This window comes from Brachypodium distachyon, chromosome 3 (assembly GCF_000005505.3).
Source record: "Brachypodium distachyon strain Bd21 chromosome 3, Brachypodium_distachyon_v3.0, whole genome shotgun sequence".
Lineage (NCBI taxonomy): Eukaryota > Viridiplantae > Streptophyta > Magnoliopsida > Poales > Poaceae > Brachypodium > Brachypodium distachyon.
The window spans coordinates 52,062,717-52,088,477 of record NC_016133.3 but is presented as its reverse complement, the minus strand read 5'-3'; the positions used below and the strand labels follow the sequence as shown (position 1 = coordinate 52,088,477).

The window sequence follows — 25,761 nt, the reverse complement described above, 5'->3', positions numbered from 1 at the left end:
AGGATTTCAAGACCTCCTACGAATCAAACGGTCAACGTAGAAAAAAATTCTAAGAATTTCAAGCCTTCAAATTTAGTATGGAAATTCTTTGAATCAAAGATTTCCAGATTCGCAATAGCCACGCTGAATCAGAAATAGGACGCTATTTTTCTATTTTTCTAGTTGCATTTCTCCCTCGCGAAAAATAGAACAGTTATGCAGCACGGTCTGTGGTTCTGATTTGATTCCATCCCCTCCGTTGCCGATCCACAGCAAACCCTAACCATCTAAAACCCCGCCCTTCCGATGGCGGCCGCCTCGCCGCCGCCCTCTCCGCCTCATCCTAAGCGCCCCAAGATGTCATCCTCCTCCGACCCTGAGCCAGAACCCACCTCGCCGTCCGCCGCCGCCGCTGACCCCGGGCAGCCCCGCCGCCGCTACAAGCGCCGCAAGGTGGCCATCCTCCTCGCCTACTGCGGCGCGGGGTATCAGGGCATGCAGAAGAATCCGGGGGCGCGCACCATCGAGGGGGACCTCGAGGAGGCGCTCTACCAGGCGGGCGCTGTTCCCGAAGCTGACCGTGCCGCGCCCCGCCGGTACGAGTGGGCGCGTGCGGCGCGCACTGACAAGGGCGTGAGCGCCGCTGCGCAAGTTGTGTCCGGCCGCTTCTACGTCGACCCGCCTGGATTCGTCGACCGCCTAAATGCCCAACTCGCCCCGCAGATCCGGGCGTTTGGCTACGTGCGCGTCACCAACTCTTTCAGCGCTAAGAAGTTCTGCGACCGCCGGAGGTATGTGTACCTGCTCCCCGTGTTGGCACTCGACCCTAGTGCACACCCCGACCGCGAGGCCGTCATGGCGAGCGTTGGGAGTGGGAACCAGCTTGCGAAGTGCGTGGAATGCTCCGAGAGGGGCAGGAAAGTTCCAGATATTATGGGCCGGGAAGGGAAGGTGCCCAACCCTGAGGAGGAAATTCTTCTTGATGCTTCGAGGGTCGAAACTGTGTCAACCCATGGAGAAATAGGATCAAACGGAAATGCAAAATTTGTTCCAGCAAGCTCTTGTGATGCTACTGTGACTTGCCACGGGGAGGCTGGGTTGGGAGGTGACATAATGTTTGATATACCAAACTCTGGCAATGGAGCAGAAGCTCAAAATGCTGAACTGGGATCAAATGGTGCAGAAAAATGTGAGATTGAACCCGCAGGCAGTACTTCCCATTCTGAAGCTGTACCAACCAACGCCAGTGAACCTTTCTGTTCCGATTCGGTTGTAGGTTCAGTTGATGTTGCTGCTTCAGTTGATGTTGCTGGTTCAGTTGTAACTGAGAAGGAGCATAAATGTGTGCCTGTAGTTGGTGGAGAGGAGAAAATGGAAGTGATGGATATCCAGAAGAACAATGGAGAAGAAAGTCCCCTCACGAAGAACACATTTGCTTACACTGATGAAGTCAAAGAGAAGTTCAATAGGATCCTCAAGTATTATGTTGGAACCCACAATTTCCACAACTTCACCACTAGAACTAAAGCTGAGGATCCTGCCGCCAAGAGGTTCATCATTTCCTTCACTGCTAATCGTGTTGTGAGACTGGATGGGATTGATTTTGTTAGATGCGAAGTTGTTGGGCAGAGTTTCATGCTTCATCAGATCCGGAAGATGGTTGGCCTTGCTGTAGCAGTCATGAGGAACTGTGCACCCGAGTCAATCTATGATGTAGCATTCCGCAAGTAAAGTTCCTAACTTCTTATCAGCTGGCACATGTGACGCGATCTATTCCGTTTATGCATACTGACTTATGCTTGTTTCACATTCTTCTTACAGGGATATCAGACTTAATGTGCCTACTGCGCCTGAGGTTGGACTGCACCTAGATGAATGCATGTTCACCTCGTATAATGCAAAATGGAAGGATACACATGAGGCGGTTTCAATTGAACCGTACGCTGAGGAGGCTGAAGAGTTCAAGGTCAAATACATATTCCCTCATATTGCTGCAATGGAACACAAGGAGGGAGCTGTAGCTCTCTGGCTGCACTCATTGAACAGCAGGAACTATCCAGATTTCCGTTACATGGAAAATGCTGGATCTGAGGCAAAGGTCGATGCTATAGTTGAGAATATGGAAGAAGCACCGATGCCAAGCGGTGATATAAGCGAGTAACCACTTTTCCAAAGGGACATGTAAGAGATGCATACCTGTGATCATTGTATGTATCCTGAGATAGTTGATACGTTGTTTCGAATAAAGACTGGAGAGCAAAGGTCAGTGCAGACATCAAAATGGTCAGAAGCATGGTTATTTGCTCCAATGCTTCCTTAAGGCTATACACCTGGCCTGGCAGGATGGAGGTTGACTTTGTCAGACTAGAATCTTTAAGTTGATTGATTCAATATATGCAACTTTGTTACTTCCAGACTAATGAAATATTGAAATATACTTATGGAACTTCATGGAGTTTAATGGGTTTAGTCAGGATACTTATTGAAATATTGTGTGGCTCAGACCTGAAGTTGTTGCTTCTAGTCTTTTCAGGTTGGATCATAGCAGCAACAGTTTCTGTATGTAATCATATTATATGCATTTGTTATGTTAAGCTACAAAATGATTCCGGCTCATATCCATGATAGGGTGATAGTTGTTTTTTGTGTTACTTAACATATCGCTATTTTAGTATGCAAATCTAAAATATTAGCAGTCCAGCTATGAGATATTTACAGATAGATTATTATTTTTCCGATTTGCATGCCTGTGAAGTTCATGTATTTGCTCATGTATCCGCATTTTGCTGGAATACCTCAACTTGAGCACTGGTTCCGACAACCCACACTAGTATCCTGATTGCTGATATGCAGTTTCCATGCTAAATGACTTGTTCTGTTGCTGGTGATGATCAAATACAGTGAAATACAGGCCACGATGCTGCATGGTCCAATTCTAATTCGTTGGATACTCTACTCTTTTTTGCTTTGAACACAATGTGGTTCAGCAAAAATGCTTTGTCCTTCCCTATACAGCATACTCAGCGAAGCTTGTAAATTCAGGGACTTTGTTGAGGTAGCATTGGGATGCTAGTATATTTTACCTCGGCCATTGTCATTTCGCATTTTTATGGCTTGTTTCTCTTAAGTTCATTTCTGAAGTTTTTCAATTGAAGGAGCCTGCTCTTGTTCTGTTGGGTTAACATCATCTCAGCACGTCTTACTGTGTTTTCCGTTGTGCGGTTCAGAATAAGATCATGTAGGTGCGTCAACTACGTTGCAGTGGTTCTGCGCTTTCAGCCTGTTGGAGTAGAACTCAATGGACGAGCAACAAAGTCGAATAATCGGTCTCTTTATTATTACCCCTTTTACTTCCACCAGTATCAATTTGTACAGATGTTTTCGTAACAAACGAAGATCAAGAAGCCTGCTAAACTATTAAACTACAACCGGAGGCTGAGGCGAGGCGAGCGCAGGGTGCCGGCTACTAGCTAGGAGATGCAGCGTAGCGAGTGCAGGGAGGAGGAGGTGTCCATGGACGCGGCGTCGTACATGCAACGGCGCTCGTTGGCCTCGATCCCGTAGTCCATGAGCGGGCGGCGCTCGAGCTCCTCGTCGTGCCGGCGCGCGCACTCCGGGACCTCCAGCTCCCCCTTGTGCACGTGCGCCCACAGGTACTCCAGCCTGCTCATGTACCTCAACTTCTCGTACAACCTGCAAGATCCAAAAAATTTATTCAACGTCGAATCGAATCAGAAAGAAACAAGAATGATGCGTCATACCCGGAGCTGAAGAGGAAGCGGCCGACGGTGGCGAAGAAGAGCCGGGTCTGGAGGCCGGGGTGCAGGAAGTACACGGCGCGCAGCCTGTCCCTGGCCGCGGCTGGCAGGGACTCGTACGCCGCGCGGATCGCGCCCAGGCCCGGGAAGTTGTCGCCGCGGTCGACGAGGGAGTGCACGTACACGACCACGAACTCCCGTTCCCCGACCTCGGGCAGCACCCGCTCACGCAGGTACGCCTTCAGCGACTCCTCCGCCCGCCCGCCCAGCGCGCGTGCTGCACCGTACCAGAGAAAGAGAAAAGGCCCGTCAGTTAACTCAATTCCACAAGGCAAAACGCCTCAGGTTTTGCGCAACACGAACCTGATCGATCTGAGGACACGCTGCGGGTTAGTGGACTAACTGAACTTACCGGGGAAGTGCTTGCCGACGATCCTGACGACGGCGCGGCCGCTCTTATCGCTGCCCTGCACGGTGATCGCCCGACTGCGCTCCAGCAGCAGCAGCAGCTCCGGCTCGGCCGTCACGTCCTTGGCACCGGTATCCACCATGACTGTGATGTGTGATCTGATCAACCACTAGTAGTGAGTGCCCACCCTGAGCGGAAAGGGGAAGGAAGGGGCCGTTTTAAATGGTGGTGATCCCGATCCGATCCGAGATGGGCAGACGTAGGACGGTGCGGTGGGCTGGTTCCTGGGCCGTTGGGGGATGGGCACAAGCGGTGTGGATTGGCGCGGGATCCCGGGAGAATATGCGGGGCATATATTGGTTCGGGGTGGGGAGTGGATTGGCGCGGCGCTGGGGCGGCGGCGGCGTTTCTGTGGGCTCGGTTTCGGCCGGAGTAATAGAAAAGAGTACCCGGTCGGCTTGCTAGCGCAGAAGTGCTTCGGAGTTTTGTTGATATCCTAATTCTAATATCTTCTTCAGAGAGAGCAATGAAATAAAAAGGACATAAAAATGAGGAGTGTCGGCAATAAAATGGAACATGTCTAGAAAATGGTACGTACTACTGTGTCCAATATACGGAACCATATTATGTGACTCAAATTTGTAATATTTCGGTACTTAATATGAGACAGAAGGAGTATCATGTGTCCAATATATGGAATCCCTATCTGTCCTCCCCATTTGCCCATTTCACCTGGTATTTTTTTTTTCATTTACATTCTGTTTTGCAACTACATACATGATTTGAACACCAATTCAAATTGAAAGGTATATATTGGAGCACACATGATTAAAGAACAATTCGAATTCAAATTCGATTTCATTTGTACATAACATCACCAAGATGAGTGGAGTAGGACGTACAGCGCCTCTCGGGCTCACTCACCACAAATATACCGTGCATATCGCCATCATGCACGTTGGGACAGATGATATCGCCACACCTCTGCGGTAATATCCGATCGACCTGACTTGACCTAATTAAAACCATATATGCTCGCTCCACCACTCAAAGCAGCTGGTGCGCTGCGTACACCTGCGGTCAAAGCACGCAGGAATATGACTGAACGCGGCGGCTACAATCGGGCCGGTGGAGCGCGCGCGTCGTGCATGGATTCCCAACGCAATGATCGATGGCCGACGGATACGCTAGGCTGCTCGATCGGCGCGTTGGCCCCTGCCACTGCCGGCCAGGCAGCCAGTGGATGGCGCCGGAGTGCTCGGGCTCTGCATGCATGCAGAGAGGACGCAAGGGGCGTACTATCCCGCGCGCACCGGCATGCCTCGGCGCATGATTACACGGAGGACGCCACGGCGCAACGTTCCTCGCCTCGTCGCTGTGATCAATGAGCTTCTCCCTCGGAAATGATGGATGCTGCATATGCTGCGCGCTGGCTAATTTTTACCCATTCATTACACCCCGTTTGCCGTAGCTCTCGCTCTCGATGGGGCAAATCTTTTGCGCAGGGAGAGGGGGCGATCGAGCAGCTTTCGGTTGATATATGGTTTGTTTCCTTGCAACGGCGAGCAGCCTTTTTCTGAGCTCGTGGCAGAGCTAGCTTAAGCTCGACTGCTGGCTAGCTGTGCTGCTCCCTCCGTCCTAATATCAGGATCGTTAATTTAACTATCGAAATATAAATTATCTGATTAAAAAACATATCATTAGAAAGTTTATTTGATTATGAATCTAATGATATATTTTTTATTTCATTTGTTAGTTAAATTTGTAATTTTAGGGTGCGTGTGTCTCATGTGTTGGGAGAAGGTAAGATTTATATTTTGTTAGTAAGATTTAGCAATGGCAGTCATTTTCGCTGCAGCCTTTTCGTGCTGCCAACTGCTGCTACTCCAGCTCTTGATCGATCCTCCTAGCGTGCCTTTCGGGGTGTAATAGTAACCTTTTCTTCCACGTACTCCGTGCCGTGTAAAGGCAATCGATCGACCAAGCGTAGTACGACTACTCGTAATACGAGCGGTAGCGTGTAGGAGCATGCGTGTATGATTGGGTTTTCTGGCATACAATCGGAAGGCAAGCACTCTAGCCTTTGGCGTAGCCTCGGCCCCCATGGACAAGATTGCCTTTTTGGCTTTTTCTGGATGGATTTGTAGCCTTTAAATTTTTGCGAGGACTGATCATGGCAGCGTCCAATGGTGTTCCCCAATCGTGAGCAATGTGTTTAATCTACATACTCTAAACAAAAGTGAAGACTAGAAATGCAAAACATAGGGTTGGATTGGTGGACTATACTGGAGTGAACCAAAACGGACATAGGAGTACTACAAATTAAGGAGTACGGTGAACAGGTTATGCATGATGTTTTGTACTACTTCCTACTTACTTGGGGTTCAAAATTCTGCTGCGGTTTTGATTTAACCTGTACTCTTTTCTTTTGCGAGGTTAACCTGCGCTGCATGCAACTCAAGGCAGGTAAGCCTTTAACTCGGTATATCATCATTCAAGAGAAAACTGGGCGTAATGTGTCGGTGGATAGACTCCCCGATCTAAGGGGAAAACATGTTCGATTCTGATATAGTGTCATCTGGCAGTGTGGGGACTAGTACTAGGGATAGATGGAGTTGATGATAGGTTGGTGAGATGGATCTGGAGAAAATTCAATGCCGATTTCAATCGGCATGCATGCATGCACGAAGCACCTAGCCTGCACTGAGTTTGCTGGAATATATAGTCCAGTTTACTATTTTGAATTTTTTTTCAGCAGGATCCGATGAGAGGGAAGGGGGAGGGCAGAGGGAAAGAGACGCCGGGTAGGTGACAGTGACATTGGCGTGGAAGGAGGAATTTATGAGCCATCTGGGTGGGGCTGAGAGCATCATCAGTGAGGGTACATCGGGGGACAAAAGGGAAGAATTTGGAGCAGCCTCGGTTTGCTGCCGTGCCCACAGCCAGCTATTTCCCCCTCTTTTCTCTCTCCCGCGCCACTTCTGCTGCTCCATGATCGCAAGCTTTGCCCTTCTCGCTCATCATCAAGGCTGTGAGTAGTGCATCCACTGTTGTATCGGCATCCTAAGAAGCGGCTGTGGTGCGGTTCTACTGTAGCGGCGCATTCATGTTCTTTGTACCGCATCCTGCCGCGCCTGCTTAGATAGTCAATGGATCCCAACAGGACGACAGCATGGTACTAAGCCGCAACGGTGCGGTTCTACTGTAGCGCTCGGATAGTTCGTTCGAATATAAAAAACATACTCCCTATTTTTTTCTGCTCGTTTCTAAGTATTTAGAAACGGAAGGAGTAAAATAAAAATTCTTCAAATTTCATATTTGCCACTCAAAATTTGCGCAGATGCTCAAATGTCACTCAAAATTTGCCTGTTCCAGATATGACACTCAAATAATGCATGGGTACAAATTTGTCATTACCGTTAGTTGACCGCTAGTTGATTGTTAAGTCAATTGTTTTTTTTTTTCAGGTCATGGCAGAGCTTCAGATCATGGACTCCTCCATTTGTTCGAAAGCGTGAGCGAACAGGACTGGCCCTACAAATTAGCACCTACTCAACTACTCAAGGATTATGTTAGTTCGGAGGTGTACATTCCAGGCAAATATTCGTTGTGCACTAGCAAGCTAACACCAAGTGTCTAGAAAGAAGAAATGGATGTGTGGAACCGTGGCAATTCTATTTCCTAGGTACAATGCAAAACGATTTTCATTTTCAATACCATTTGCTTACAAAAATTGGTATCAAACACCATTTTCATACCATGTGCACAAAAAATGAAAATAGCCAAACGAATTTGCTTCAGCTTTCAAGGTAGCTCTGTTTGTTGCTTTGGAGATAGCTTTTGTGAGCAGTGAGCACTGTCGTAGATTGGTTTTAGGCTAGCTTTAATTTCAACACCGCGGCTCGAACGGAATGAAATCATGTATCTTTGGATCGGGAGGGACGATAACCTTGCATGTTCTGGACAGGAAAATTGAGACATGAGAGGACAACAAAATCATGTTGAAATGCTTGTGAGCACATATGCTGAAATTATGATGAGTTTTAGTATATTATTCTGCATACTACCTAGACGTAAAATTATCTTTTCATCTTTTATTTAATGATCAACTAGCGGTCATCTAACGGTAGTATCATATTTGTACCCCATGCAAAATTTGAGTGCTATATTTGGAACAGGCAAATTTTGAGTGACATTTGAGCATCTGCGCAAATTTTGAGTGGCAAATATGAAACTCTCGATATAAATATTAAGATAGTTTTTATGAATTCCATAGTATTTTTTTTAGGGAAAATCCGTAATATTCTTTTTGACAGATAAGTAGGTGCTGCATTTTCATTAAGACGAGGGAGAACCGTACAACCTAAGATCAGCAACGGAAGGACCGAAGGAAAGAATCGAAGAAAGAAAATTATCAGAGACTGACGGATAGTTCGGCTGTACAAAGCAAAGGACTACAATGCAAAAAGCCTCCTCTCATAACCTGAACCTGATATCATCAGCATTGAGATTTGGCACCACTATGGGACCAACGTCTTTTCCTTCAAAAACTCACTTGTTTCGCTCTTTTCCTCAGGTTCCACCCGACATAGCACGTCAATGTGACATCTTTCTTATTTTCATCAGAGCTTGGGCCTCTAGAAATACGTTTCCTCCATCCGGCCTTTTACTGTGTTGAGGCATTCAAAAAGATCTCATGAACCTTCTCATGAATCTTCTCGATGTCGAGGCATTCAAAAGCAGTAATCTTTTTTTTGCACAACGTGCAGATAACCCTCTCACAAAAATCGAAAAGCATACAACGGAATCGAATATTAACACGTCTAAATTGTCTGAAACCTAATAAAAGTTTGAAGAAAGAGTTGCACATTGTCGCGTATCTTTGAATAACTCGTGGACTGTGATGCTACATTTGTTTTCCTTTCCATATGAGACCGGACTAGTGGAGCTCGCCAAGACCAGTCGCATGCATCGCAGACGTGTCTATTTACTGAAGACGCGGCTTTGATTTACATGTCAGCTGTAGAAGCCGGAGCATGTATCAGACATTCATATTTGGGCTCATTTTGGCGTTGCTGAATTTATTTTATAATCTGCTACGAAAGATAAAAATTTGATTAGTCAAACACAAAAATTGGCAAGAAAAGCTGGATTATCAATGCCCAACTCATCGTTAGTGGATCTGGTCAAGACATACGGCGGGTCAATGAGGCCAGTTTTTGGCGAGAGATAAAATGCACGCCAACGATCGCCAGGTCAGCAGATGGAGCGAATGTACGAGCAACGAGCTCCTAGCCGAGATATGAGCTGGATAATTCCGCAAAAGGAGGAAAAAAGACATGCCATTATGTGGCAGTAGCATCAACGCCAATCTATTTTTAATCCAGCAGGGAGATCACGTTGGACACATCGAAGCTCCCTGCAACCCTAAAGAGTCCCTGGCACCCACTCTCCACCATCACTCGTCTCAATCCGGGTCCTGCCAAAGCCTACAAACCTACACCCCACCAACGTGGCTTTCTGGCCGTGACTACCCCACAAATACAGCCCAATATAATTCCACTGGTCGTTCTGTATTTTCATGGCTGAACTTTTGCTCGCAAAAGAAACATGTTTTTTTACCTCCTTTTGGCTGTAGGATCAAGCAGGAGAAGAAAGGAGTGCAGCATAGCCCCCCGAAAAAAAAGATCAGATCAGATTTATTACTGCTAGTACTAGTACTAGGAGTACCAAATTAAAATCCCCTCAGATCTCCCACGGCGCACACGCGAAACGCAGAGACCAAGAAGAAGCACAATCCCATCCATCCGATCTGCCCATCACCCCCCAACCCCCGGATCTCCTCGCGAGCCGCAACCCTAGTTTGCTCCCGCTGCCGTCTCTATAAATACCAAGCCCAGCTAAGGCCACTTCTTCATTCCAGTGAGAGTAGCAAGCAGTAGTACCCCGGTCCGGTGAGCAGTGGCGGCCATAGATGCAGAGCTTGGGACAAGCAGTAGTAATAGTCATGTGGGTTTGCCAAAGGGGCGCTTACCGAGAGCTCTTTGGCATTCTGTCCACCTCCTTGCGAGTCTCGCGGGAGATCTCATGATCTGTTGTTGAGCTTGCAGATAGCTTGGAGGTGGGCATACTGCCAATGGAGCTGTGTAGGCTTCCCTTTGTAAAACCCATATGGCGAAGATCAAACCAGCTTGCTGCCTGGTTTTTTTGTCCTTATTGGGCGGAGCGTATTGCCAGATTTGATGATGATATTCTCTTTTGTGGCCTCTTTTTTTTCTTGGTTGATATTATGGTTCATCATGAGATTTTGAGCAAATTAGCTGCCTTGTATGTGGCATGCAGTTCTTGATCTGCCTTTTACATCGATCTCTTTTCATTCGGCACATCGATTTCAATTGAAGTGTTTTTCCTTGGCTCGTCATGTCGGAGGAGAGAGATAGGGGATTTCAGCATGGGCTTCGTCTGGATCCGTCTTTTAAACTTCTTCGAAATTCGGATCTCTAATTCTTCCTTCTCGCTATTTTTAATTTCCCCCTCAGGGCTCTTCCGTGTAGCAGCCTTCAAGGCATGTGACAAAAGGGAATTTCTGTCGCCTATTCAAGCACGAGAATACGGTACTGTATATACACAACTGTACTCCTACTGTACAGACGTACACTTTGTTTCTGTCTCCTAGATTGGTTAGGGTTTTGTGCCTGACAGGTAATGGTAATGATGAGATATAGTTTTCTTTTTCTGCGCCTTATCATTTCCTCTCTGCGCATCTGCTTCTTTACCATTATTGTTTTCCTCGCGTTCCAATAATTTTTGTTGTAAATGCATGCATGCACTCGATCAAGTTGCAGTAAGAACTTCCATGCGCTTCATCATTTCAGCTGTAGACCCCCTGCGTGCTAGGAGTACTACACAGCTGTTTCTTGCGAATTTTTCTGTTTGTACTCAAGTCTTTTGATACTCATGTTAATCCATAACCTGAACCCTCTTCCTTATCTCTCTCTAGCTTTTACCAAAATCTATTGGAAAATGCAAACTTAGTTTCTTTATGAATGATCGAGTTGCCATGTTCTATTTTTATTTGATTGGTTATGATAACTTGAGTTGATCACATGTCTCGTGAAGGGAAAAGAGGGCTATCTGGATGAAGCAGATCTCATCATCACCGTAGTAGTTAAGTTGATCAGATATTTGCTAGGCGGCAGTTCATCATGAACTGACACTCTTTGCATTACAATCTTTTTCATTATGGGTCTGATGTTACGTGGATAGACATGGATTTCAATCTTCTGGATGCCATGACAACTCGTTCTATATATGCATGGTCTATGTTACTAGTACTTCATTACGAAGTAGTAATTTTCTATGTGGTGTTTAACATTTACAGGTGATACATCATATATGTATGCATTTCCATATTGGCCTACTGAGAACATCTGTCCGAACGACTCATAGGGGCCGTTAAAGGCTACATTTACATCTATATCTGGGTTTTGTGGTCATGTGTTAGATTTCTGTTATGTGAGTTCCTATTTTGCCTGCATACGAAGTACTATACATAAATCAGCAAGTTCGGTGAGAATTTGTCTTCGCTATATCCTCGGTAGTATATTGCTCATAAGGAAAAAGGGGAAAGTTCATAAATTTGTTCGCCACTGTAAAACTGCAATGACATCTCTCTGTGCCTATTTTAAGTTAATGACCTTGTATCCAGACCATTTTCTTCACAATCTGTTTCTTTCTAAGATGATGTATACATGCATTAATTGGGATGCATGGTCCAGCTTTAGAACAGAGATGACTTCAATTTTGCTGATCTGCATACTTATCTTTCAGTTCTATCCTTTTGATGCTGTCTGTTTCCCAAATAGATTCAGTGCATTCGATCTCACACCTTTCCCAAATAGTGCATTTGTTCCTCTGATAGCTAGATCCGTAAGAAATTACGTGTGGTAGCCGTCTTGCATGCATGGGTCGCAAATACTAGGCGAGTAATTGTCAGGGTTTTTGGTTAAGATTTGTCCAGGGTGACAATTTATCGTGGTTACTTACAAACAAATTAAACCAGTTTAAAGGGAAAATGTGAATTGTTCACCACGTGCTGTGAATTGGACTGAAAATCAGCTGAGACGGAACTAGATGACCGGCGGAAGTAAGGGTTAAAAAAATATCATACATCCTGAATTAGCTGACGTGAATTTGTACCGATTCCGTTGGCTGGCGGAAATAAAGATATTTTTATAGAAATTCCCGTCAGCTATTTGTATAGATTCCGTTGGCTGACGGAGAGATTCTTATACAAAATCCAGGGACGGAGGAAGTACAAGAAAACGGACTCTGTATTAATGTTTAGGACTGCAATTTACGATGTACTCTCTCCTTCAAAAAGATGCGCAGTAATTAGGATAGAAATTGTTCTCGTGTATCATAAAGTGGCACGAGGAAGTGTGCTGCTATCTCTATGTTCTTTCATGTCAAGCTAGCTAGCATGCAGAGAGTAGGGTGATGAGGGCGCCGTGTGGGATCGAATCAAATCATTACGGACACACGGGCCGGGCAAGATTGAACAGCTGCCCCGCTAATAATGAAAATCTGACACCTTTTGGTCCTGGGTGCATAGAGAGTCAATGAACGGGAGGAGCTCTGTGCAGCTACAAGGGGTCATCACTTTACATGTTTTAGGCTAGCAGCCTACCTAGCAGTAGTACTCTTCTGCGGCCTCTCTCTCTACCATCTCAAACCAAACTAAAGCTGCCATTATTATCACCCTTCGCAACCCACCTGCATGCAATGCAAGAGATCTACTGCCACTAGGGAGTACCATGTAAACGAACAAAAACAAAGGAGAGATGCAAGCCGACTGCAAAAGAGAGCATGCAATTCGTATCCAGCGCTAGCTAGCTATAATCCTTACTCGTAGCTCCCTGCTGTGGATCGATCAGTGCCTTCACTTGCACAGCAGCACAAAGGCCCGACCCGTATCATACCAAAAGATCCCCTTCGATGATGGCGCGGAGATTTTATGCCCAAACCGGGCAACCGGCCGGAGCAAGAGCGGGGTTGGAGCGTACTGTGGCGGCACCGATGGAGAGACGATCGGGGTGGCATCCGTCAGTGACCGATGTGCCATGCCATGCCATCCCAACGATCTGGAGCTACGTACCGTAGCCCCACAGTTGCGCACGCGCCATGATGCCGTTTATGATACTCTCCTCTGCATGCAGCTTCCCCCCTTTTCTCGTCAGCCGCATCACTGTAGGTATAGCTATCGAGGGGAGAAGAGATTCGATCAGGCCGGCCGGCCGGCCGGGGGATGCGTGCCTGTGCATGGCATGCAGTACTTAGACTACTAGTATTTGCAGGATTTGGATCTTTTCTCGCTGAACAAAGCTAAAAAGGTTTGTTGTACTGGCTGGATCGACTTTTGGGAAGCTAGCTCTGGCCAGGTTTTGATGTTGGCATGCAATGGCGCAATGTCGTGTTTCAGCGCCTCCGGGGTTCGTATGGTTGTCCGGATTGGGTGCAACTTTTTTCTGATAGCCCAGTTGGGTTTCGTACATGCTTTCTCTTCGTTGTGACCACTGAACTGAACGGGATCCAAAAGGAGAAAGCAAGACTGTATTTCGGTGTGGCATAGCGATTGAGATCTTCAAAGATAATACTTTAATTATTTATGCCATTGTTTGCCCACACCTTTTGAATTCATGTCTTTTGCCCTAGTTAATTAAGAACATATTTTACCGTTTTGTTGGGATGTTGTGCCAGGTCTTGCCCCATTTAAACATTTAGAGTCAAATACACTTTGTATCCATTGTTTATGATTTTGTTACAGTGTTCACCCCATTTAATTTTGTGTGCCACATTTAACACAATTTAACAACGTTCTAAGAATCTGACTATGCGAGCTCACATATTAGGCCAACATAGCAGATGATTGGATGCCAAATCAAAAGCACAGAGTTTCTCAACATTTTTCTTCTGCTTGGTCCACTCGATCCACACCCGGTCCGCTTACCTGCATGTTCCAATTCTTAGTTCGGCCCAACTTAACCAAAACCAGACACATTGTTTCTGTTTTAATTGAGCCAGACCCAATACTTCCAATACTTGTGTGTGTTCCTGGTCTAGTCGGGTGCTTCATCATATCGGGTGGACATAATTAGATCGGGTGGGTAAAGCGGGTCGGGTCAATTGGGAAGAAGAGAAAAAACCCTGAGACTTTATGCATTTGATTTGGCATCTAGTCACCTGCCATGCAGGCTTGGTATGTGGGCCTTCCATGCAAGATTCAAGGAAAGATGTTAAATTTGGTAAAATGTGGCACAATGTAACAGTCGGTAAATGTGGCAGAAAATATGAAATGGAGTAAATACTATCATAAATTTACAAATAAGAGGTCAAAAGTGAGAATTTGCAACCTGCTACCCATGACAACTTGGGCATCCAAACATGAAGTATTTTAAATTATCTCGGCTTCCTACTAAATTTGTAAAACTCTAAACAATATTGTTTAATTTGATATAATATGGCAGGATTTAACATAATTTGTTAAAACTTAACACAAGTTGATACACCAAACTTGTATCTAGTATGCATTCTAGTTGTTTGCATAGATAGTTTTTTTTTTGCGCAAGTTTGGATAGTTATTTGACATGTCATCCTTACATGTTGGTCCAATTTGTCATTTCAAGGAAAAATAACAATATGAGGTAAAAGTTGTCACAACTTAAGTCATATTAATAATAGTGCTAATTGTTGTCTGATTTTCTTAGTGGATTGAAAATGTCACAAACTTACAAAACTTGAGCGGGTTATCTTTCTGTGTATGCCCTAGCAAGGATCCTGAGCCATGTTGTACTCCCTCTGATCCTAATTTGCACTAAAACCACGACAAGTATTTAGGAATGGAGGGATTATAGTTAACAAAATTGCCGAAATGATCACCCTTTTCCTTGATTTTTTAGAACAGTCACCCTTTTCCTTAGTTAAACAAAATCTTCTCCAAACCGTTTGAGCCATTTGATCTAGATCAGCCCACTCTGTGAGAAAGATACCAAATTCAGAAAGAAAATTAGTTGAGATTTTGGTGAAGCTAAGTACTAGAGATTTGAAAAAAGATATGGGTTTGCTAAACTTCAACCGCCATTTACTTAGTCGGAAAGAAAATTAGTTGAGGACAATGCATATGCATGCCATGAGTGATTAGCAACAAACTAAATTGACGTCATGTGTGAGAGAATGAATAAAAGTAACAAAAAATTGCAGCCCAGATGAAAACTGCGAAACTGACATTGTATTTGTATTTTATTTTTTTGACAGCGACATTGTATTTGTATGTGAGGGAATGAGTAAAGTGCAGGGATAATGCTTAGTTCCCATTCAGAGTCAAGGAAGCCTCAAAGCGATCAGTCTTCAGGCTTTGTCCGGCCCAGGCCCAACGGCGGAGATCCGCTTAAATAAAGGGTAGCCCATGAGCCCTGCTTTATTTATGGTGCCACCGGCTATTGCTTCTGCAGGCTCCAGGTTAAGGCCTGCTAGTTTAGAATCCCTTCAACCCTGACGACGACCAGGCCCAAACTCGAACGAAACAGCACGCAATGTGAAACTGAACATCGTGACACAAACTTGTAACCCAAAAAAAAAAAATCCTTACCATTAAAAAATAATTCGAAGATAGTTTTTCTGATACCAGCGAGTTTTATACCCGCTGATCAACCCGGCAAATCCTATGTGTATCTGTATCTGTCTACTGCTTTTATTTATTGAGCGGTGTCCGCCGCGTATACAAATCAGAGCATGGCGAGCTGGATGACGTTGATGGGGTTGACGAACGTCCGGTTGCCGGCGAAGATGGTCTGGGCGGCGATGCCAGACACGGCCTGCGTCGGGTGGTTGCCGTCCCAGAACAGGTGGTCGTTGCGGTTGCCGCACAGCGGCACCGTCTGGTTACACCCCGACGCCCCGAATGGCCCCGCGCCGCAGCACGCCGCCTCCAGCTCCGTGAAGCCTGCAAACAAACAACACACAGCATATCTAAACCGGTGCTTCTGTATACGGGGAAAATTAAGAAACGCTGTGCCTGGGCGATGAATTTGATTGCTTACTCCAGTCCTTTGTCTTGGGGTTGGCGACGACGAAGGAGACCATGGTGAAGGCGTCCGCCAGGGAGTAGGCCATGCCGGGCAGCTCGTGGGACAGGTCCTGCAGCATGGCGGCCACCAGCGGGTAGGACCGCAGCGAGAGGTCGTTCAGCGGGTCGAAGCAGCCCTGGGTGCCCATCTGCGCCAGCCGCCGCAGCCTCTGCGACGGGGTGCACCCCAGCGGCGGGATGCTGACGACGCTGAACTTCCTCGCGCCCAGGTGGTACAAGGCCTTCAGGTAGTACTTGTAGGAGGCGACGAGTCCAAGCAAGAACTTGATGTCGTTGCTACGGGAGAAGGAGTACTCGAACATGTCGTTGCTGCCGACGCTGATGAAAAAGATGGACCTGGAGAGGAGGCTGGCCGTTTTCTTGGAACCTGCAGTCTCGCACATGTGCTCCACAACCGTCGCGAAGTACTCCAGCTGCAGGCTCATCGGTATCACCTCACCGACCTGCACATATATATACAAGCCCAGATCAGTTCTACTCCTAATTAACAACGTGTCACCTGGTTGGAAAAAAACAACAACAACGTGTCAAATGTATACCACGAGACGGCCGGTGTGGTCTCCAAGCCCTGACCCTCCTGACGCAAAGTTGATGCCCTTGAACATCTGTGATCTGAGTTTGCGCCCCGTCAGAGAGAGGTAGGCCGGTGGGCTCATCGCGAACCCAAGCAACTGAGCTGCTCATCGAAGCGGTGCGCCACGTTGTAAAGCTTGTTTGCACTGTAAAAGTGTAGTAGTAAATCACATTGGCGTGTAGATGCACGTACCCAGCTGGTCTGCCGTGTTGAAGCCATTGCTGAACCGGCCGGTCGGCTTCGAAGTGGGGAAGTCCACGCCGTACTGTGGGAAGTTGGCCCTGCCTTCCTTGCGGGTGCCCAGGAAGTTGTTGTTCCCGACGTCGACGGTCGAGTCGCCGAACACGAAGACCGCCGGGACGAGCCGCGTATGCCTCGCCTCGGCGTGCTTCGCCACGAGCACAAGCAGGAACAGAGCCACGAACAAGGCCGTTTGGTTGGCCATTGGGGGCCGCTGCTGCCTGCTGTACTTGGGCTTTCGTTTTCAGGTGATGGATGCTTCAGAGTTGGTGATCAAGGAAGCGTATATATAGGTCCCAGGAACATAAATTTGCCGGGAGAATGCATAGAACAACGAGTTCTCATCGAGCATCTCGCCATGTTATTTCGATTGTTGTGCTGGAGCCTCTGAGCAACTTGAAGTTTCAGGTAGCTGTATGTCCTTATCCATGTTTTAAAATGGGTATAGCTGTAGTAGAGTTGAGGAACGTACGGCCGAATATTCTAACGAAACCAAACAAATTAAGGTTATGTTTGAAAAAGTCCTGCCTGTGATGACTGGTGACTAGTGAGAGATCGCGAAGACGGAGACGTCAGGCTGGCATATACAGGACACAAGAAGAGGAGGCAGGAGACAGCTGGTACAGCTTAGGATATATCAGCTGGGAGTATGGGACCAAAAACGGCACGGCCTGCGCAAATGTAGTGACATGTTTAGAGCTTGTGTTAGGATTTAGCACCTGGTAACGACGTCACGACCTGCATGATGTCCCTTGGTTCACCCGGTTGCTGGAATTCCCATAAGTTTTACACCTGAGGACTCATTTGGCGAATTAAATGCTTGCATAAATTGTAATGTCCGTCTATAGCACAGTCGACTGGGAAATAACATTCTCGGTCGACAGTGTAAGCATCAGTTGGATCATCTAATATTTCATTCAGGAGAGACTTGGTTGGTCCCAAGCTTGAGGCCTGGAATCGATTGGTCCCTCGTCTAGGCGCGATCCGGCTGACTCAGGACCGAGATGTATTTCGATGGAATTTACGTCAATCTGGGTCTTTTATGGTCAGCTCATTCTACCACGCTTTAGTCAATACATGTGTTCCCCCATGAATCAAAACCTTTGAAAACTCAAAGTTCCGCTTAAGGTGAAAGTTTTTATGTGGTTTCTGCGTCATGGGTGATTCTCACAAAAGATAATTTACTAAAACGAAAGTGGCATGGTGACCCTAGGTGTGCGTTTAATTTGCTCTCACGATGAGACAATCAAACACCTATTTTTTTACTGCCAGTTCGCTCGTTTTGTATGGTCCACCATTCAGGTGGCGTCTAATCTTCGCCCGCCACATAGCATATCAAATATTTTTGGTAATTGGCTACATGGCATAGGCGGTAATTTTAGAGCTAAGATTTTGGTGGGAGTGGGCGCACTTTGTTGGTCGATTGGCTATGCAGGAATGACGTTATTTTTAACCATAACCGACATCTCTATCTCTCATGCAGGTTATCTTCCAGTATACACATCGATTCCGTTCTTGTGCGTTATTGCAGCAGGAAGTGGGCATGACTATGGTTATGGTTGCCTGTATTCAAATGGAGCGAGCTCTCAAGGAGATTTTTACCCACAAAGGGTGGCAGCGTAAACTACTCCCGGAATGAGCAAAAGTAGCATTAAGATTCCTGCGATATGATAAAGAGCGTGGTATTTAACTACTCCGTATCAGAGATGAGTCCCCTAACCATAGGTCCTCTCAGAACGAGGCTTACGCGTCCCCTCATACCCTAAAGTTGCCATATTGGAAGAATATAGCTTTGACCTCAGTTACGCGTTCTATAAAAAGGGAAATTGCTCGGGTTGTCCGAGCAAGGTGTTGGTTGTCCTCGACACATGAGTAAGGTTTTAACTACCAGATTCCATTTTTTCCCGAGAGGGTGGATGAGAGGATCAGCGGTAACCATGGTAACCGAAAAATCTCATCATTTGACGATGAGATTATTTCAATCAAATTTCGAGGTCACTTTTCATTTTGAAGATGATTATGATTACACACATGCGATTCTGCAAAAAAAAACTATAGTACTCCAGATAGTGGATGGAGCCACCTCTAATTCGAGGATCACATGTTCATTCGTATCTTAAATTCAATTATTTCAAAAACACGTTTTTTTTTTGTCAAGCAAACCCATTTTATAGGGGACTGGAAAATATGGTTACCAGGTGGTAACTGAAAATACCGCCTCGGGGCCAAAACCTTGCCCAAGAGAGTGTATTTGAATGCACATCTTCTCCACCAACAATTCATACTTTATCTTTATTTTGGGGCTTGCAAAGTAGCACGAGACTCGTGCAAGGAGATGGTTAAAACATGAAAAGAAACCAACAAAATATAATACATGAAATGAAACAAAAAGGTAGAAACCGTTTACTTCAACCTCGCGGAATAAACATTTAATCCCTCCGTCTCATATTAAATGACTTCTTATTACATGTATCTAGACATATACGTCCATATCTATACAATTTTGAGTCACTTAATATGGGACGGAGGGAGTAGTATCTTTCAAGTGTTACTACCATCGAGTTAGCACAAGTATTTTGCATGTTCGAATGAGTTGCTTAATTAAGTTCATTTATTCCTTTTCTTTTGCGGGAAAATTGTTACTCCGTGACTCATTCAAACATGCAAAAGAAAAGGTGTAGGTCTCGAAGAACGTAACCAGCATAACAGAGATAATATATTGATCTTAGAATCCACATTACACGACACCACCGGCTACACAAATTAAGCAACAGACTAAACACCACCACGCATATCCTACGCACCAATATCACCAACACAGACGCAGCAAATCTACAGCACAACACGATCACGCGCGCGCGGTCCTAATTTAGGACAGGTCCTCCACTAGCTGCCTGAAATTTACGGGCGCGGCGAAGCGCAGCGAACCGTTGTAGATGGCCGCGGCGGCGAGCTTGGACGTGGCGTGCGTCGGATGCAGCAAGTCCCAGAAGAGGTACTCGTGCCGGTTGTCGCACAGCGTGGCGTTGGGCGTGCACCCGGACTTGCCGTTGAACCTGCCGGAGCCGCAGCACGCCGTGGTGACCTCCTTGAATCCTGCAGCAAAACAAGTAGTCTCCCGTCAGTCTCTGAACTTCTGTTCTGAGGAAAGCATTTGTAGTTAGTCAGGTTCATATGTGTACCTAGTCTTTGGGGATGCTTCATGATGTTCTGCACGACGGCATGGGAGCTCCCGATGGAGTACTTGAAGCCACTCAAGGTCACGCTGAGGCCATGCATGGCGTCCTTGACGCCCTTATTGAGCCCACGAGTGAGCTCATTCAGGACATCGATGCAGGCACCCAGAGGGTGCAGGCTCCTCGGGTAAGGGCAGCACCCGATCGGCGGGACGTCGATCACGGCGAACTTCCTCGCGCCGAGAGCATACAGAGCCTGCCAAAGACATATACACGCACGCTTTGCTCCGGTGAGGATCTTCTTAGGCCGGTATATAACACTCTGCAGAGAGCCACAGTCAGAGCAGAGGTTTCGTACCTTGGAATGATTTACGTACAGCGAGACGAGGTTGGCAGTGAAGAGCTGCTTCTGCGCTGCCGTCGGCGTGCTGTTGGCCGAGAAGAAGGCGAAGATGTCGTTGCCGCCGGTGCTGATGAGGAACAAGGATCTCGACAGCACGTCGTCGGCTGCTTCTCTGCTGATGCGTGCGGAGATGTTGCATCGGAGAGTGGCGAATTGCTCGACCTGCTTGCTCATTGCGACGATGGAGTCCCCCTGCGCACACGGAACCGTTGTTGGCGCGAGTACGTATGGGGCGCACGTGAATTGACAGCGTGCAACAACTTTTGTTTCGCTGCTTACCGTGGTGTCAAGAATGCCTGACCCTGCAGACGCAAAGTTTACTCCCAGCAGCCCTTGCGAGATTTGCTTGTTGGTCTTGTTAGCCACCGAGAGGAATGGCGGGGGGCTTCGCTTGAATCCCATGTTAAGAGCTGATGAAGTTGACAGAAAACTTTCGTCACGAGAGAACAACAAAAGTCTGAGACCAGCCGTGCAAAGTAGTCGCACAAGAAGCCTGAAAATGTGAAGAATGAAAATGGGGGGCGATTTCTTGGCCACGAAGATTTTTGGAGGCGAATTATTTGCGGTGCCTGATGTATACATTCATAAACCAGTCCGTCAGCGTGCTCAGAAAGAGTAGTAAAAGGGCCAAATGAGTGAGCATAATGAGTGACCGTTCCCGCCGCCGCACTGCGGGACGCTGCCACGTTTTGCGAGCCTCGCATCCCAACGTCTGCGCGACTGCCTCGCGGGGGGAAGCGAGATGCAGAGGCAATTGATTGCGCACAGGCCACTTCTCTGCAACAGCACCAACATATGCGTGGCGTCACGTACATCCTGAAACTGCCGGCTCCTCTTGCCCTCCTTCGCGTGGGCTTCTTCACAGCATTTGTAATTATTTTCCCTCTGTTTAACAACAGCTACATATATTTGGAACAATTAACCTCATAGTTTGCCTTAATTCAGATCACCTGTGTTAGTAGTAAGTAAATGCATTTTTTCCTGACTATCTTTAATTTGCAACCCGAAAAACAATGAAAAACTGTTGGAGATGTTTAAATCCGCATGTTCAATTTCCTGTTTTCCATCTTTCTTATCCGTCAATTCGAAACATTTTGGCCCAACCTCAACAAACTAGTTAAAGACGGTTAAGGTCACTAGCACCGTACACGATTTAAGTGCAAGCATTGATCAAGACACGCAGAAAAAAGAAGCTCTAAAGCTTGATAGTTAGCGGCCATGGCGCCGCTACCTTAAGCTACTCCAAGGCCTCAAGCCTGTATGAGCTGCTGCAGGCTGCAGCTAAGCGAGCTGCGAGAAAAAAGAGCCAGCACACCTGACCTAAGCAACAGTCCTGAAAGACGTACCCAAGAAGTCGATGCCGTTGTAGCCATTGCTGAACCGGCCGGTGGCGCGCGACGTCGGGAAGTCGATGCCGTTGTGCGGGAAGTTTGCCCGCGGCACGGCGCTGCCCGGCAGGTAGTTGTTGCTGCCCACGTCCGCCGTCGAGTCCCCGAACACGTACAACGCCGGCACCTTCGCCGCCGCCGCCACTGAGACCCAAACCGCCGCGAGAGCAAGCAGGCGCAGTGCATGCCTCGCCGGCGTGACTGCCGTGGCCATGGCCGGGTGTTTATGAAGTTTGCGTTTGCGCGCGCGCTGTGTGTGATACACTGATACGCGCTGGCTAGCTTAGCTTAGCTGCTCGGTGAAGCGCAGTGATGGCGGGCTAACACTAACAATAGAGGCTTCTTTAACTTTGGGAGTGGGCCGAGACCGGCAAGGGTAATGGCACGGCGCTTTAAAGGGAGGGACCGGACGGCAAGCGATGGTGGCTCGCTTTACGACCGGCCGTAGGGCGTGGCACGGCACTAGCGCTGCTAGTCCTGCTAGCACAGATCGAGTTTGGCTTTGGTAAAAGACTAAAGAGAGACGATGATTTGGCGGCCCCCGCGCGAGTGCCGCCGGGGTCCGCAGCGCCGTGTATATTCTACGTCGTGTACTGCCTGTGGATCTTATTTCTGTTGCCACCGATAGACTGAACAAAGGGAGAAAACAGAGGAGCGAGCGATGGTGACTGCATGTCGATTGGCAGATCTCTGAACGTAAGTTCATATCAATTTTATTCCTTGATGTTTCGCTCTCTGACAGACGCTGTAGTGCCTTCAAGTACTGTGTTAGCTTGAAACGGTGAGGTTCCGTTTCGAAGAAGTAAAAGAAAGGAAATGCATGGTGAAGCTGCTTCTTGTGTGAAAATTAATCGCTAGACCTAAGCCGGGTAACTTACTTGGCTTGGCTAAGATTGGTTGCTTCGATCAATCCACTTGTCATACACCCACCATTCTTACGCATATTCTACCTACAACCGATTCGTTTTGGAAATGTGCGGCTAGCAATACACGTTTACAAGCCTTGAAGGATAGAAGAAGGCGGTCGGAATCTAATCATGGTGCAGCAGTTAGTTACTTTTGATGTGTGCATTTGATAATTGAAGCGAGCTGGAGCCTAAAAGACTGGACACCCAAGGTTGCGCTAGCCTATTCTTCTACGTTTAAAGCATCTAATAATTCTCTCTTTACGTTTAGTTCTTTTCATATTGGTCTTACCATGCATTACTTACATCTGAAGCTAGCAGTGCCAGATGCAGCTTTTTTGCTTACAGAAAAGAAGATCCAATGCACATATACTTGCATGAGATTTCTTTCCCTTTTCAAAGCGACAAAAATAAAACGACAGCAATGGACAGTAGTGCAGCCTTTTCCTTTCGAGATTGAGCTAATCTCTGCCTCACTTTCAGATGCTGTGATATCTGCACGAGCACCTTTTACCCGTTTACCATATGTGTTACGCCTACACCGAGGTTGGCATGCGTCACCTTTTTAGCAGACGAAAACGCGGCCATTTGTGTTGTCAAGTATGTATTGCAGGGATACAATACAATGCTCAGTGAAACGCTATAAAATACTCTAAGTGACCGAGTCATCGAGTGTACGTGTGATGGTTGTTTAATCCCGAATCGAGTTGGCACCACTAGCTAGCCACGAGTGTCAGCAGAACTTAGCAGGACCTAGCTTTTGTACAGAAGTATAGTATATTTACAGCTTTTTTTCTCCACTTCCGAAAGGCACGTGATCGTATGATTCGTATCCACGAACTTACGATCGAGCCGTTCTCTTTCCAGTACGTGCAGCCCGAAGCACTCGATTGTGACTCGTTGATTCCTGCGCTACTTATTCAGGTGCAGATACAGATCCGCCATCGGGACCGTATCGGTCCACCAAGGACCAGTCCCCGACCATACCAGCATGGGATGAGAGTGTGTGTTCGATGTTATGCTTCTTGACTCGAGTTGCAATTAACAGTTAACACTCCTGAAATTGGATCGAGGTGCAGTCACCGGTTATTGCAGTACTAGCTGTCTGGCATGGGCTGCTTGGGCAACAAGGGTCGAGTAGCAAGAGGCCCGGCCTGCAGCAGGCCTGCATCCTAATATGGCCACCACCCACCAGGTCCCCTTTCTTTCTTGTTCTTTTCCAAGCGCATGCGGAAGCGCGTGCAATGGTGCAAGATGATGCACCGTGCGCTCCGTGCCGACTCGGTCGTCTTCTTATTAAGCCTGCTTAGGGCCCTAGCATATAGTACCATCTTGGAACCTAGGCGTAGTGTTACAGAGCTTAGACCATATGCATCTCAGAACTAGCCGCCTCATGCTACTCACAGGGATTTTCTTGAAACCTTTTTAAGGGGAAATATGATTTTTGTACCTTGATTTTTTTACAACTCATACACTAAGAATTTTGTTGGGCCAGCCCACTTGGACAGAGGAGCGTGCAGAGCAGCAGAGGGGAAGCTGCTGTTTCAGAGAACTCGCAATAAACGTGCAAGAGTTTCAGCAGAAAGCCAGCCGCCACTAAAATATTAGAGCACGTTCACTACAGGCCGGCCCATTGGAAACTAGTCGGACTACTATTTTAGGACACTATTCAATCAGGCTCATTGCAAAAAAATATCTTAATTTCAGGCCCATAGGCCAAGCATGGCCCATAGGAATACTGCAGAATTTCAGTTCTGCTCCGTAATTAAGAGCGTGTTCAGCTAAAGCGATTTTTTTATTCTAAAAGAAAACGATAGAACGATTTTTTTTACCGTGACCTACCGTTGAAAAATCCACCCTAAATTTTCGACAAGATTCGCTCTAGTTCCATACGGGTTATGGAAAAACAAGGAGGGGCCACACGCTTCGGTCGGGGCGCGGGACCTAGGTGGGACACGCGTGGGTTTGCTGGTTGGGAAAAAGAAAGGAAGGACAGGGATCTGACTAGGCAGGTATTCTTTCTTACTAATATTACACTAACATGTTCTGATATTTGTACAAATTATTTGACGGTCCAAACGAACACGGAATCTGATGAAAATATGCTGATTTGTTTAAGATGGTGTTTCCCACCTACAGTAAAAGGTTCGAAAAATTTGGAGCAAGTTCGGAATTCCGGAAATCACTGGAATTCAAATTTGGTTTTAATTAAAAGAGGTCTAGTAAACTAATTCCGATTACCGTGAAACTATATATGGACTCAACTTACATATATGTGAGCTGGTACAAAAAGTTTCACGTCAATCGGGATTAGTTTACTACCTTTTTAAATTTAAACCAAATTTGTATCCCAATGATTTCCAGAATTTCGAACTTGCTCCAAAAAATTTGAAACTTTTTCTATAGGCCTCATATTTCATCTAATTCTAATTTCATTTGGACCATCAAATAATCCATACAACTATCAAACGTGTTAGTTAGCGTAATGCCAGTAAGAATGAATCATTACCTGCCCGATCTCCCCCGCGTGTCCGCCTGGTTCGCTCGCTGCCGCCTGGACCTGCGTCTCGAGAGTTGTACGCAACAAAAATCAGCGGAAGCTCGAAACAGAAGCACTAATCTTTACCGGCAGGTACCGGGCACGATAAATTAAATTTGGGCGTGTTCAAGGCGTCACAAACTCACACTGTCGATTAACAGAGAAAAACATTTAACGAGAACAAAGTTAGCACTGTAACAGCTCAGTACTGGGCAAATGTAGTTTCATACAGCCTCAAGCAAATG

At 46.6% G+C, this 25,761-nt stretch overlaps 4 protein-coding genes and 1 non-coding gene across 5 annotated transcripts; 2 read left to right on the top strand and 3 right to left on the bottom strand.

Annotated features, from left to right (window-relative positions):
• The first annotated feature begins 208 nt into the window (after positions 1-208).
• LOC100834201 (tRNA pseudouridine synthase A) lies at positions 209-2,595 on the top strand. The gene is made up of 2 exons (XM_010237501.3): positions 209-1,706; positions 1,801-2,595. The coding sequence occupies exons 1-2, from the start codon at positions 286-288 to the stop codon at positions 2,138-2,140; spliced, it is 1,761 nt and encodes a 586-aa protein (XP_010235803.1). The 5' UTR covers positions 209-285; the 3' UTR covers positions 2,141-2,595.
• A 695-nt stretch (positions 2,596-3,290) lies between these two features.
• On the bottom strand, positions 3,291-4,482 carry LOC100833889 (protein GDAP2 homolog). Its single transcript, XM_003570012.4, has 3 exons — positions 4,150-4,482; positions 3,741-4,014; positions 3,291-3,672 (listed from the first exon to the last, which is right to left on the bottom strand). The coding sequence occupies exons 1-3, from the start codon at positions 4,286-4,288 to the stop codon at positions 3,450-3,452; spliced, it is 636 nt and encodes a 211-aa protein (XP_003570060.1). The 5' UTR covers positions 4,289-4,482; the 3' UTR covers positions 3,291-3,449.
• Positions 4,483-10,138: 5,656 nt separating this feature from the next.
• MIR394 (microRNA MIR394) lies at positions 10,139-10,338 on the top strand. Its single transcript, NR_126890.1, has one exon. It is a non-coding gene; the product is annotated as a microRNA MIR394 (primary transcript).
• Positions 10,339-15,718: 5,380 nt separating this feature from the next.
• On the bottom strand, positions 15,719-17,365 carry LOC100843680 (GDSL esterase/lipase At5g55050). Its single transcript, XM_010238543.2, has 4 exons — positions 17,058-17,365; positions 16,831-16,967; positions 16,245-16,734; positions 15,719-16,147 (listed from the first exon to the last, which is right to left on the bottom strand). Exons 1-4 carry the CDS (start codon positions 17,308-17,310, stop codon positions 15,930-15,932), a joined length of 1,098 nt encoding a protein of 365 aa, XP_010236845.1. The 5' UTR covers positions 17,311-17,365; the 3' UTR covers positions 15,719-15,929.
• A 2,426-nt stretch (positions 17,366-19,791) lies between these two features.
• On the bottom strand, positions 19,792-22,449 carry LOC100843374 (GDSL esterase/lipase At5g55050). Its single transcript, XM_003572752.4, has 5 exons — positions 22,031-22,449; positions 20,964-21,094; positions 20,640-20,876; positions 20,288-20,537; positions 19,792-20,201 (listed from the first exon to the last, which is right to left on the bottom strand). The coding sequence occupies exons 1-5, from the start codon at positions 22,284-22,286 to the stop codon at positions 19,975-19,977; spliced, it is 1,101 nt and encodes a 366-aa protein (XP_003572800.1). The 5' UTR covers positions 22,287-22,449; the 3' UTR covers positions 19,792-19,974.
• Between the last annotated feature and the right edge of the window lie 3,312 nt (positions 22,450-25,761).